The sequence below is a fragment of the Panicum virgatum genome, chromosome 6K, assembly GCF_016808335.1.
Source record: "Panicum virgatum strain AP13 chromosome 6K, P.virgatum_v5, whole genome shotgun sequence".
NCBI lineage: Eukaryota > Viridiplantae > Streptophyta > Magnoliopsida > Poales > Poaceae > Panicum > Panicum virgatum.
Window position 1 is genome coordinate 38970969 of NC_053141.1, and position 15038 is coordinate 38986006.

General features: G+C 47.3%; 1 protein-coding gene across 1 annotated transcript; it reads left to right on the forward strand.

The window, feature by feature from the left end:
* Nucleotides 1-955: 955 nt before the first annotated feature.
* LOC120712553 lies at nucleotides 956-3390 on the forward strand. Its single transcript, XM_039998365.1, has 2 exons — nucleotides 956-1372; nucleotides 2626-3390. The coding sequence occupies exons 1-2, from the start codon at nucleotides 1161-1163 to the stop codon at nucleotides 3098-3100; spliced, it is 687 nt and encodes a 228-aa protein (XP_039854299.1). The 5' UTR covers nucleotides 956-1160; the 3' UTR covers nucleotides 3101-3390.
* Nucleotides 3391-15038: the final 11648 nt, after the last annotated feature.

The window sequence follows — 15038 nt, forward strand, 5'->3', positions numbered from 1 at the left end:
GTGTAAAAAGAAAAGAAGAGGATGACAGATGTAAGAATCGTGGTTGAGAAAAAGGTAATTAAGAATGTGACAAACCTATTATTCTAAGTAAGTGTGGTGGCACTTTGGTGCCATTAGGTTTTAGTGGGGAAGAGATTTGGTGGCAACTGAGATTAGAGGAAAGGTTGTTATGGTTTTACTGGCTTGCAATAGTGGTGGGCTAATGGCGACAGAGACTCGCTCGTTGGAGTGGTTAGTATGGATATAGGAGCTTGAAGCCTCGTGACAGAGTGAAAAGTTGCCATGGTTCATGGGAGGGTGGTAACCAGTGGTATTGGCATAGAGGATGTTGTCAATAAAGATATCGAAGGTTGTAGTCATAGATACAACATGAAACGGAAAGTTCATAGAAGAATATAAGAATAATGGTTAATGGGCTGAGAGCTTATTATGTGCAGATAAGTATAGCTCTACGCAAAATATTGATCGCTTTTTATCTTAAATGATAAAGCAGAGCTCTTAAAAAGAATATAGCTCTAGGTAGTTGTATATTTGTACCAAATGTTACATTTAATTGCTGATATGATGGAAACAATTTAATTCTACTATCCCATTCTAAATTATAGTTTGTTTGACTTTTTTGATTTCAAATTTGACCACTCGTCTTATTTAAAAAATTTGGACAAACACTGTCAAAATTAAATTATTTTTAAAGATCTTGTATTGGTAAAGCAAGCCACAACAATAGAAATAATATTTTGCACTAATTTTTAAATAAGATGAGTGGTCAAACTTGAGATCGTAAAGTCAAATAACCTACAATTTGAAACGGAGGGAGTACCATTTTTCGGATCAGATGTTTTCTACGGAATTTCCAACACGAGTGGCGCCAAGTAAAACCTAACCCAAGATTTTGCTTGGCGGCACGCAAGAAAAGGCGATAAGAAGCGATAAGCCTCGTCAGTTAGGCATCCCCATCACGAAATAGTTGTTGCTTCTCCCAAAACTTAAATTAGAAAAAGCCACGGAAACAAATCCGCTCGCCGCGAGCGCGAGGGCCTCGTCCGGTCGTCCCGCCCCCTCGCGCCCCCGACGCCGCGCGTGCGCGTGGCGACTCGATCGGCGGCCCGCCCCGCGCCGCGCCTCCGAGCGATCGGGGCCGTCCGTCCCGGGTCGGACGGATGCCGGTGGACGTCGAGGCGGCGATGGCCCCGCCCCCGCCGGCGTCCGCGTGCAGCTCGTCGTCGATAGGGAGGGACAGCGACGAGTGCCCGCCGCCGGGGAAGGAGGCGGAGGAGGGGGAGGGGGAGGTGCAGAGCGCGCTCGCGGGAGGAGCAGGAGGAGGGGGCGGCCTCGCGGGGTTGGAGGCATTGGAAGAGGCGCTCCCCATTCGGTGAGTTCCTTGCCAGTTCATTTGATCCGTTTATTGCTTATGATTTATTTTCTGATCTCAGATGCGGGGGAAAACTTGGTGCTAATTTGTTTCTTTTGGTGGATTAGCTGTTGGTTGCTGTGGGTCAATCGAATAAAAAAAATGATTGGGGGATTAGCTTATTGGAGTTTGTTGGTGTTATTACTGTGTGGATTGTGACTGCAATTTCTTTTTTTTTGCCGATGATATGAACTACACACTGCTATGTTGGAATTCAACGAGTATTTTGGAGATATTAGCATTGCTAATTCAGAGTTACGGGGTAGGGGGGATTTGAGATCAAAGTGATCTTGGGTGTGTGGTGGTAGAGTTACTAATTGTGTTTGGGTGCTTTAGATAATAGACTACATTTTGCTGTTATCTAGCGGGGCAGCAGGTTATTCTTGCTATTCCGGATAACTCTGGCGTGTCGAATTTTTGTGGCGAGGAGTGGTCCGCTCCCTTCTTTGACCGATGATGGAAGAAGACTACTACATTTTACATTTGCAACATGAGGAGTATTTGCACGTTATAATAAAAAATAATAATGCAACCATCTCAACAAGTTTAACCAACAATCGAACATTTAATCTGGAAAAAAAAACAATCGAACATTTTGCAAGCTAAATGTAGAATGTGGAGATTAATCTACTGGAATATCTAGCGTGGGAAATGCGTTTGGTAATCATGGCACATTTTAGTTGAATTATAAAGTAACTGAAAAGGACCTGCCTCACATGGTACCAACCAATCTTAAGCAACAACTTTCAATCGAGAAGGACTGCAGTGGTTTGAGTGTCTCTGAACCACAGAACATCAATTATTGGCTTATGAAGCACTCTACAGTATCATTCATACACTTTAGTATAACAAACTCTTCTTAATAGTAACATGAACGCAAAGATGGGCTGTTTAGTGTTTTGTCTCCCATAGCATATCCATTGTCTTACCAGGTCTAGAATTAGCATACCACAACCGTTGCCCCCCTCAAAACTGAGGTTCCCTGTTATCTGGGATAAATGTGAATTAGCATCCCTTATTCTTAATGTAGTGGGATATGTTTTCTGATAAAATTAAGCATGTAGCATTGTGATGTTATTCTGTGGAACATTGCGTTGACCCTTCTCAATTCAATCATCATGTAATTAACTTTTGCTGCATATATGGATGCTCGTTGCATCATGATGGCTTCGATATATTGCATTTTTGACATAGAAAATCTTTTCGTTGAGCAGGCGGAGCATATCCAAATTCTACAATGGGAAATCCAAATCCTTTGCGTGCCTCAAAGAAGCTATAACATCTTCTGGTTCTGCAAAAGACATCACTAAGGCAGATAATGCATACTCCAGGAAACGGAAGAATTTCCTTGCCTACAGCATCATGTATGGAAACTCACACGAAACATCAGCTGCTCAGGTTTATGAAACCACGCCTCCTAAGAGGCTTGCTAGTTTGAGCCGAAACTCTTTGGCGACCTTGGCTAGTAGCAATTCTGGAAGCAGCAGCAGTATCAGCATTGAAGAGAATGAGCTGCCTGAGCTGCTCCATTCTCCGCTCTCACCTGATAATTTTATATCCACACCACGATCAGAATCTCGCGTGTCTAATGAATCATCTACGCCAATGAGGTCGTTGTCAATGATGGATTTGCATCGTCTGCATAGATCAAGTTCCTCGGTTCGTCTCAAAGATACGAGTGAAGATTAGATGAAAATTTTAGAGGATTTTCATTTTTTGTTACTCTTTTTTTTTTTTGCTTGAGGTTTCCAGTACCATCTTCTCTAATATATATAAGGTTGGCATGAAGGTTCCTTGATAAATAAGTCTGCACTTCAAGTTTGGTGAGGAGCGAGGTTTACGTGTGTTTGTAAAATACTTGGTTACTCTGTTGTAAATTAGCATAATGTACTAATATGGATTGCACAAACTTGTTTCTACTCATGTAACCATCTTCAGCTGTAAATTAACAAGATCTTCTTATACGTTTTGTCCCTCGTAAATCAAACATTCGATAGTGTAATCATGATAATGATATATGGTTAGCGATTGCCTGATTTAGCTGCAAGGATGAGCTAGCTAGCTTTGTTGATGTGTATGGATACTGAACTTGGCTAACCAAAGTATTTTAAGCAGAGTCTTGATGTAAAAAAAAAACTGGATCAGATAGGGATAAAATCAGATGGAATAGTTTCAGAGAGCGATTCAAACATAACAATCATAACAAAGCAAGCAGACTGATCGTCTTCATCCAGCACAACATCTGGTTTAGTCCAGCGGATTAACTATATTACATTATTCAAAGCTGGTTTATGTCAAGAGGAAGCTCATGAGCCCTCTTCTCTCCCATACTTATTCCAGGTTAACATGGCTGCATCCCTGCACTCCAGGAATGAATCACTTGTGGCCATTGTTCTCGTCAGAAGAGGTCCTGTAGTTATCCCACAGATCACCCAGCAACAAATCATCCAGGATATCACTGTCGCCGTCATCCTCGATGTCCCAGGTCGCCTTGCCACCTTCCCCGCCGGCCGGCGAGGTCCCTGCAGCACCGGTGGCGGCGGCGGCGGCGGCGGCGCCACCAGTTGCGCCACCCTGCTGGCCGTTCAGCTCTTGACCGGCCTCGGACATGGGAGAGTCGTCGAGGCCCAGGAGATCTTCCAGCGAGAACATGGTGTTCGCCTCATACTGATCAGCAGGAAACATTGCCGAGAAGCCAGCGTCGTCCCCATCCACCGCCGCGCCATGGAGTCCCAGACCCTGGGACCCCATGAGCGATCCATCTCGATTGAGGTCGTCGTCGCCCAGTGCTCCTGGTGCGAGCTGATTATTACCATTTGGCGCCGCGACGACGAGATTCTGAGGTTCCACGAACGATGCAGCAGCGTTGTCGCTGAACGCTCCTCCTGCAATTGCTTGCTCATTCACATTAGAAGCCATGCCAAGGATCTGATCAGGCGCCAGGGATGATGATCCTGAGCTGAAGCTGATGCTGTTGAGGGCTTCTTCCATGGCTGCCGCCTCGCCTGGTGCCACACCGTGATCAAATTCAACCTGCTGGGGCGCCATGAATTGTGCAGTGTTGTAGTTGATGTAGCCGTCAATGATGAGTGCTTCTTTGTCTTCTTCCTCCTCGTTTGCTGCTGCTGCTGCACCGTGGCCAATGTGCTGCGGCGCCATGAGTGATCCAGCGCAGTAGTTGTTGCTGTACAGCGCTGCTATCGCGGCCTCATCAGATGCAGCACCAACATGCTGGGGAGCCAGTGGTGGATTGAATAACCCGGGGTACATGGTCGCCATGGCTGAGAGCTCGTCGTGGTCATCTCCACCAAGCAGGTTAGTGGCTGCAGCTGAAGCTCCAAAGGTCCCGACGCCTGTGAAAAGATCACCGGCCGGTGGCCCCTGAAAGGAAAGCATGATGCTTCCATTCCCGTTGCCATTGCCATTGCCATACCTCCACGGCACGAACATGCCCTGCTGCGCCATAGGAGGCTGCAGGCTCTGGTGCGCGAAGGGCAGTGCTGGAGCTGGGACTGGGTACACCGGAGGCATTGGTGCTGGGATTGGGTTCACCGGAGGCAGTGGTGGCATTGGCGCCGGTACTGGGTACACAGGACGCGGTGCCGGAGCTGGTGCTGGGTACACCGGCCGCGGCGGTGGCATTGCCGGTGGCGGGGCAGCGGCGTTGCTGGCGCCGGCGCAGGCGGCGACGTTGTTGCTGGGCCCGGCGGCATCCGCAAACATGCCGGGGTTGTACGGTGGGACGTCAAGAGAATGGAGAAGAGACTGCAACAGCAGAGACATCTGCTGCTGCTGCTGCTGCTGCCCAAGCTGCCGACCATCCATGGCTTGGGGTTCCTGGAACTGGGGCGCTTTACCCTTGTTCTTCTTGGCTCGCGGGCCTCGGCGTTCCTGCGGTGGTGGTGCAAGGTAGAAGAAAAAGTAATGTATAGAGAATGTAATTTGCAGATAGGTTACCCAGAAATTTTCAGAAACTAGATAGATGAAGTACGAACTTTTACCCAAAAAACAAGTCATTCTATTATTCAAAATTTATCTCAAAAAACAAGTCATCTTATCCTATTTAGAAAATCTATGTGCATGGAAGAATTAATTTGTGTTAAATATGAGTAATAAATAGAACCAAATATGATCATTTTACTTTCCAGTTAATTTGTCCTAAAATTTTATGCTTGTTTTTTTGGGACAGAGGGAGTAGTTATGGATGAAGTTGAAGACTAAATATGCATATATGAATTAATTTTCATATGCATTAAGGCCAAAGTATCAAACAAGAATTGATTAGATATTTTTTTTCTAAATGTGAAGAATCCCTTTTTGTTGTGTCCTCATATACTCCCAACGATGTGGTTTTGGACCTACATAATAAGCAACATATTTAAAACACAACCGTGACCAACCCCATCTGTGGGAAACTTATTCACAACCCAACGATGTGGTTTTGGACCTACATAATAAGCAACATATTTAAAACACAACCGTGACCAACCCCATCTGTGGGAAACTTATTCACAACCGTTAAAAAAATGTTACTGCTTACATAGCGTTCTTGAAAAAAAAGTTCATTTTTTTGTCATCCAATTATCACCCCAGTTTGAATTTAACCATTGTACCACAAAATCAGAAATCTTTGACCATTCAACTCTTAAAACCGTTCATACTTGACCATTTAGCTGTTTTCGTTGGTGGTGGATGACACATGGACGTGGAACCCACATGTCCGCATCACCTTCCTCACCCTTCCCCTTTCTCCCCTCATTTGCCAGAAGGAGTTCCAGGTCGTGATGGTCCAGGTGCGTGGTCTCCCCTCGCCAGCACGTCCTTCTCCCCCGTGCCAGGCCAAGGCGTTGGCGGAGGTGTGGCGCCGACACGCCGCACAGGAGGTACGAGAGGAGCATCTCCTGCATGCCGTGACGCGGTGTCGGGGCTTTCATGTGGTATACTGCCTCTATTGCCGCGCCACGCGCTTCCCTCGCACGCTATAAGGCCCCGCCCCGCCCCCTCCATTCTCCCCACTCGCCCCCTCCTTTCTTCTACCTCTTGCCACAAGCACGAGGAGACCCGAATAGAGCCGAGCCGCCGTCGGACCTGCTCGCCACCACATGCCACCAAACTCAAATACCCCTCTCCCGACCCTCTTCCACCCTCCTTGCTACCTCCCCAACCTGCTTCCGATGAGCTCCAATCTATTCCTGGCCAGGAATCGAAGATCTAAGTCTGCCATTGGCATCGGCGGGCCCGAGATCTGCCCACAAGCGAACTCCCATATGTGGCTCCAATTTTTTGTCCAACTGCTCAAATCGAATGAAAACGACCTCCTAAAGCTCATGCCCTCCATGTTCCACCACATTCTACTGGTTTTTGCGCTCATCCATGGAGCTCGCCGCCGGCTGGAACCCCTTCCTCACTGCCGGCCATGCTCGGCCGTTGCTTCTCACACACATATCACCCACCGTTGAACTCGCCTCGCTACGCAGATGTTGTAGGGCAACCAGTGTGCAACCCCTGCCACCATACGGCTCGCCGCCAGTGGGAACATGTCGATCAACCGGCTGGTCGTGCCGTAGTTCTGACCGGCTAGATCCGAGTCAGCGTGTTGACATGGCGAATGGTTCCAGTATGGCAGCCAAAACCAATCGAAACTGGGGTAAAAGGGGTGAGGTGGCCATTTGTACTCGGTTTGCACGGTATGATGGTCAAATATTTCTAGTTTAGGAGTTTGATGGTTGAAATCAAACACACGCGATAGTTGGATGGTCAAAAATGGACTTATTCCAAAAAAAAAGCATACTTCTTTCGTTGAAGAAACTTATAACTACTTAAACAAATAGAAATATATTAGTATAGTACTTTGGCTGCAAGGGTATGAAAAACTATTTTTTAAGTAGCTTGTCAAAAGTTTGCTAGATGACAAAGCGAGGGGTCAACTGAAACGCAAACATATCTATATCGTTGACCTTGAGACAGGCTTGCATCACTTCATAACGGCACAATAGAGATACAGTAGTATAGTACTTGGCTGCAAAGGTACCAAAAACTATTTTTTAAGTAGGTTGACGAAAGTTTGCTAGGGGTCAACTGAAAACACTAACGTATCTATATCTTGAGGTAGTCTTGCATCAATTTATAATAATGAGACATGTACGTTTGCTACCCTGGAGATTAGTAACGCATACAGTACAGGGTGGCCAAAATGAAGAAGCTACTACGATACAAATAAATTTCCAAATTTTTGCAGTAACTTTCATAACGTTAAACTCATTTCCAGAATGTGTACTGTAGAATAGGAATTAAGAAGTACTGTACTTCGCTAGTACATTTGGCAGAGGAATTTGGAAGAAATTTTGGCACCTGTTGCTGGTTACTCGCCATGTTATCTCTCTCCTGCCCTTCTATCGCGTTCATCTGCTGCTGTCTCTGGCCTGGGTGGTCTCCTGCTTGATAAAGGGAGAGAGTTGAAGCAAACCAAACATGCATGATAAGTTAACAATCTAAAACAAAAAAAAACTTTACGGATCAGTTCATCAACTATACACAACCTAAAGATTGAACAAACTTTCTGTGTTGCTACACACTGCATCATGGATGTTAGAGAGATGGTTATACCCGACATAAAAGAATAATCAGACCATTTCAGTTAGTTCTTTAATTTGTCCCCATGCAGTTAAAAACGACGAGCATGTACTTGGACCAAAATTAACCACGGTGTTTCTGGGTACACGACCTGCGAGGCTGGCGCCGGAGGAGCTGCCGGGGTTGCTGCTGGCCTTCCTCTTCCGGCCTCTGCCACTGGCCCTCACCACCTTGAACTGGACGCGTTCTTCTTCTTCGTCCTCCCTCTCCTCGTCAGTGGTAGATCCGGCCATAAGATCGCCGACGATGGCGGTGGGGATGCGTGCGGCCTGTTTCACCTTGGCGTCCAGGCAGCACTTGCGCCACGCGAAGACCCACCGCAGGGGGCGCATGTCATGTTCGTAGGGAGGTTCCCTGATCGCGTAGGTCGCCGGCGGTAGCCTCCGGAGCAGCTGGTCCGCCTCCTCGCCGGAGCCCTCGCGAGGCAGCGGCAGGACTGTATGTGATGAATGGATCCACATCAAAATGATTAAAAATCGATTCCGCTTGCAACGCTTGATGTGATCATATCATGTGATGCAACTTGATACATGTTTGCGTTGGTGACTATGTATGTTAGTGTGCTTACAGTAGAGGACCGGTATGCCAAGATTTGACTCCACACTTGCGCGGAAATCGAAGCCGCAGGCCACAGCGCTGAAAGCGTTGGTGAGGACGGCATCGAGCTTGTTTCTGGTGAGAACTTGAAGTGCAGAAATAGGGCTTCCGCAGGTGGTCACTGCAAAGAGAGGAGTGGCAAGTGTTGTGAGAAATCCAGAAAAGTAAGGGGGGTTGGTGTTGAATTGGATGAAAAAAATGGAGAAAATTATGAGACTTTGTTTTCTAAGAGAAGGGATCTTGCTAGCCCCACAGTTCATAACTGATTCAATAAATACACGATTGGAGTAAAAGTATTTTCTTTTAAAAACAAGGAGTGAGATATTTGAAAATTGGCGCGAAGATGGCGGCGCGCGCGATTTGATTCAAATCTTTCCTAGACCGAGGATAGAGAGAAAAGATGTTTTGATATATAGATAAAACATATATGGTAAGCTTTATATATGTAGAATATATGCAAGTATACTGAAGATCCGAACATACCTTTGTAGTTTAGGGCAGAAAGTACCGTGGAAGACGATTTGAGAAATTGTGCATCGTCGTCCACAACCAAGACTCTAATTCTACTGGTGAAGAAGATGGACATCATCCCTCCACTCCTCTCTCTATCTGCACCACAGTTGCACTGCTTGATATTTGTCAATGACTTTGCACTAAGGAGAAAATAAGATTGGAGTGTGTATTTATAGATAGGGGGTGGGGGATTTGAGTTGGGGTGTGTGTGGGTGGGGTGGGGTGGGGGGGCAGCATAGGGTCGATCAAGACTAGCTAGTAATATTTGCCGGCCACAACCTATTTTGGTAGTTTCGTCTTTTCTGAAATCTTTTTCACTTGCTTTTGATTCTGAGAATGATTAATTTTCATGACTAGCAAAAAACCCTAATTAGTTACTTACAATGTGAAAAGAGCATCAGATCTAGCAAATTATATAATCATCTCTCTCTCTCTCTGCGAGGATGTGATGATTGCACAAATTACCTTATCTCTAGTGACTCCCGTTTATAGGCTACCAGGGCTACCAGTAAGTACTCTCTCTCTCCCTCTCTCTCTCTCTCTCTCATGCGAATATGTGGCGATCACCCCAGCTCTCTGGTGACTCACGCATTGTCTTATTACCTGTTTGACAAATATTTTATATTCCATCGGTGCAAAATTAGTCCACTGGTCTGCACGAGTTTATGTGTTGCAAAAGAAAGTATCCATTTCTATTTCAATGCATCCATCTCCTGTTTGACTAGCAGTATTTGCCAACTACCTATTTTGGCAGGTCCCAATTCATTTACAGCCCCATACGTTGGTCAGTTCTCTCTCTCTCTCTCTCCAATACTTATTCTTACTTCCTCTATATCTCTCCAATAAGTAATTATTTTTCGCTCCCCTCCTCTCTTTCATGTGAGTACATGTTATCGACGGTACTGGAACAAAATTCTCTTTCAACACGTGTGCCCTTGAGACACGATGCCACCTCAACTAGTTTTATGGGGTGCACAGAGGTGGACCTAGGAGGTTGGCTGGGTGAACCCGTACGTGCAGGGTACCTCACTCTAGAAGTGGGATCCGTACAGAGGAACCGCCCAAGTTGCGGCTTTACACCATGCCACCCTGAGCCCCCGCTCACTACAATCTGGTGGGGGCTCGGGGTCGAGGTGGTGCAGTGGCATTAAATGTGGCATGTAGAGTTTAGTAGACTTGTCTTTTTTTATGTTTTTCCCACTACCTAGAACATCATGACGGGGATGAACCTGTTTGCACAACAACCGACGTGGCATGCACGCCCCATCACATAGCTCAACAAGTTGGGTTGCATGGGCGGATGTGCAACAGTCAAGTCAAGGGCCACCTTCCCAACTTTAGTCACTATCACCCGCCTACACCCATTCCCTAACAGGTGGGAATAGGATGGTGGCACGCGCAAAATAGACTGCTCGCACGTCATGGGCAGCCCAAGATGTGTGGTTGAGATCCAACCACGTGTAAAAGTGGAGGACCAAGGCCTTGCCAAGGGTTGGAAACCTAGAGAGAAAGGTTGAACAACCTACATAGAATGCTTCACCTCTACTTGGGAATTTTTCAAATGAATTCAGTAGCCCATCACGTATAATGTAGGTTGTTACAAATTCACGTGACCTGAACCTGCCTAAAATCCTGTGTTAGCCATGTCTTCACCCTCAGCATGCTTGACCTCCCCCCAGTTGAACTAAATAAAGGGGGTTCCATGTGGGTTCTCGTGACCAGCATCCACACACACATGCAATATGGTTATACCTTGTCTCTGAGAACTTTGGTGTTTTTCTCTTAAATGATATTTTTATTATAGTGTTAATCATCCTTATATTTTAGATTCCTAAATTAATTAATTAATTAACATAGGCTTGGTGAATACAATAATTATTAATTAATGTTATCACAATAATATAGGCGCTTGGTGAATACAAAACTTGACTAGCATTGCTGCCGAATAGCATCACACCTTTAGCCACTGGTTACTACATCCTTGACACTATAATGGTGTCATCCTTTTGGTCACACACCAGTTAAAATTTGTATGGTTATGCTTGCAACATTGTAAGCAAGGTTGAATGAACATTGTGGGGTCTTATGAAACTTTTGGTCACACACTAGTTATGACTAATATGGTTGTGCTTGCAACACTATAAGAAAGGTTGAATGAACATGTATGGGTCTTCCTATGAATTGAGACCTGCCAAAAGAGACATTTGGCAGATGTTGTGGTCAAACCAAAGACAAATATACTATTGGAGTTCCTGTGGATAATTCCTTTTGCGATTTGCAAACTCGAGTGATAACCCAGTCGAAGAACTCTACACCGATGGAATATAAAAATATACTAGAATTAACAATAAGAGAACAAAATGTCACTGAGATAAAGAGATTTATGCAATAGGAGAGAGAGAGAGAGAGAGAGAGAGAGAGAGAGAGAGAGAGAGAGAGAGAGATGGCACATATTGGTAGCCTGCACTGAAATTAATTGAAGCGGACACTTGGTTTTGCCACATACAAACTCATGCAGGCCAATGGACGAACATTCACTGATGGAATATAAAAAATATTTTTTAAGATGAGTAATAAAGTAAATATGATTTTGGGTATTTGTTTGTGATGCTTTTATGAACGAGAACTTTTCTATACATATTAATTATTGTTATCTTTACAGCAGTACTCGAGTTTCCACTTCAAGATACAATAGCATTTGATAATGTAGTGTTACAATGTATTTCAGCAGTTTCTTGTTTTGTGCTCTCCTAAATGATAGTTGTATTATTGTGTTCATCATGCTTATATGTTTGATTCCCTTGGTCATCGATCACTACAAAAATTGATACTGTTACAATGTCGTTCTTTTGGTCACACAACAGTTGCAACTTCTATGGTTGTGCTTGCAACACTAGAACATGGTAGGACTTTCCATGAAACTATTGGTCACACACCAGTTACGATTTATATGGTCGTTGTTCTTGCAACACAACAAACAATGTTGATGAAGGAACATTGTATGGTTTTGCTCGTCAATTGATACTATACTAAAACCAAATGTTTTATTAGAATTCTAGTTGATACTTTCTTTCGTAACATACTAGCTTGTAAACTCACATAATAACCTAGTGGAAGATCTCAATAGATTATAAAAACATGTCAGAATTAGCAATAAGACATCACAATATCATTAGAGATAGAGTGATTTTTGTGCAATAGGCATGTATCAACATGGGAACACTAGTGGTAGGGATCCATAACGATCCCCTTTTGGAATTTGACATGAGGAAATCACTCTGGACAGTCTACTGGCAAGGGAGATGATGAGATGGTGGGTTAGATAGGTATGAGCCGCCCTAACTCCCTAAGGCGTAATGTAACATTGTATGTCATGCATAGAGTTGATCTGATTCCTCAGTACAACTCGGATTAGAAAATGTCCCTTCGGTCAAAGCTCTCCACTGACTATCTATTGTTATCTTAGGGGGTGATTGGTTGGTTGGGCAAGGCTCGACCAGGCTCACGATGTGCATCATCTTTCACTTTATAGTGTGTTTGGTTTCTTGCACCAACCTTCTCAGCTATGCTAGCACGAACCTCAAAGCACCTCGAGCTAGGTTGCAAAGAAACGCGGATGGAGGCCGTTTCTCTCGAGCCAAGCCAATGCGAGACTCAAACACTACTTACTCGTGGGACAATCTTCACCCTTCACTCTTTACACATGCAGCATCTTTGGTTTTAATTTGTAGGCATTTGGTTCGATGCATGGTTGGAACCTAACTCACCTAATGCACGCAACTAAATATATCAAGTTTTTACACTTTTGACTCAAGCCACCCTCCCCCCTAGAGCTTGGTGGAGAAAACGGATGCAACCATCCAATCACACCCTTAGGGTCCAACCCTTGGCACAATCTTTTGCCGCCTCTTACATACTCTTAGGGTTCCCACTGATCGCCGGCCCAAAGGATAATGGGGTTAGGTGTTGCGGTCATATAGCTACAAGCAGGGGATGTGCGTGTTGTACACTCACGATTTCCTTCTTCAACCGCCAGTGGATGTCCGCCAATGACTATCCTTGTGCCCCATGTCTCAAGTGAGGAAACTATGGTTACTTCGGGGGTGGGGGCAAGTGTTCGAGCAAAGGCATAAGGTGGTTAACTAGGTGGGGGTTCCTGTAGCAACGGTCGAATAAAAGTGGCGTTGTACCCCTCCATACCAGCCTTCATATGTCAAGGCATATCAACGACCCTCCAAACAAGCCTGCCTGGTATTCCACACTGGTTCCATCCTCGCTCATGACATGTGCCTAAGTCCCATACACCAACGCAGTTAGGGGAGTGTGCAGTACCCGTTGTCCAATCTTACATGTTGTACCCACATGTCAGAATGATCAGGGAGTATATGGGTGTCAGTTCCCAAGGGACACGGCGCCCGTCCTTGGATGTGACAACTATGTGTCTCTGCCCGTGCACATAGACTAGTGTGTCCCATGTCAAAGGGGTCCTCTTCCATCATGATGTTCTACATGGCACAGAAACTATTGACACCATGGCAGATGCATTAGTTCCTCACCATCACATTTAGGAAAAAGTCCACTTTTGACCCCTTAACTATTGGGTTTGTCCAACTTTGACCCCCAACTACAAAACCGGACACAATGGACACCCTAAGTTGTAATACCATGCAACTTTGGCACCTGTGCTCGTTTTCGGTGGTTTTGTGCAGACGTGGCGGACTTGGTTCATCCCCAGAGGGAGAGACTCAGAGAGAGAGAGGGAGTAGAGCAGAGCATTGCCGTTGCCGCCGCCGCCGCGACCGACGCTCGCGCCACCGCCGTCGAGGCCGGATCCTGCAGCTCCTCCCCGGTGGCACCCGCGACGGGTGGCGCTGGGCGGATGGAAGCTAGCACGGTGCAGCGCGGTCGGCGGCGAGCCCGGCGCAGGGTCAGAGGGCGGCGAACGCAGGTCGGACGGCCCTTGGTGGGCGGGCGGCGCTGGGCAAAGGGCGCTGAGCGTTCGGCGACGGACGGCGGCGACACGCGCCCATCGACCCACGCAACGACGCGGCTGGCGCGGACAGCCAGGGGGCGCGCGAGGAGGCGACCGGCATAGGTGGGATGTGGGGCCCAAGCTGAGGCGGCTGGGTACGGAGCCCGCAGCCTAGCAGCACATGGCTAGAAGGAGGCCAGCACGGGCGGACGCGGCCCCAAGTCGCCATCGGCTCTCGCGGCCTGGCGGCGCGCGGCCGGGAGGAGGCGGTGGTCAGCGGCGGCGTCCGCTCTATCGGGCAGCTACGGTTGGGCTCCGGGCAGTCATTGGGCACGCACTCCCTCGCCCCCCCTCGAAGTGCGCCGGCGAGAACGTCGTCACCACGGCCAGCTTCGGGCGGCGCTCCCGCTGCTGCTGCTGGGCCCTGGCGCCGCGGAGGACGACATCGCGGAGCGCGCCGCGGACGGCGAGGCAGAACCAATGCCCTGCAGGCAGGACCACCACGTGAAAAGGGAACCGGAGGGGGAAGCTCACCAACGGCGGTCGTGGTGGCGAGGACGGTGCTGAGCGGCGCAAGCGGTCGATGGGGAGGCAGCTCCGACGGATGGCGCGCCAGGGTGCGGCTGTGGGGAGCTCCGCGAGGGCGTGGTGGAGCCCTATGTCGGAGGAATCGGTGAATGGCAGCGTGGCCGCGGTGGATTTGGCCCGGCTGCGGCAGTAGTTGGAAACAGAGCAGGCGGCAGGAACGGGCACGACTCGCCGGCGCCGAGGTTCCGCGGAGCAAGGTGGCAGGGAGGTTGACTGGATCACAGGGCTGCTCCTAGTGCGAGGAATTGCGAGGAGACAGCGCAGCGGCTGCGAATCTGGCCGGCGGGTGGAGCTCGGCCGAAAGTAGGGGAGACGCTGGCCGGC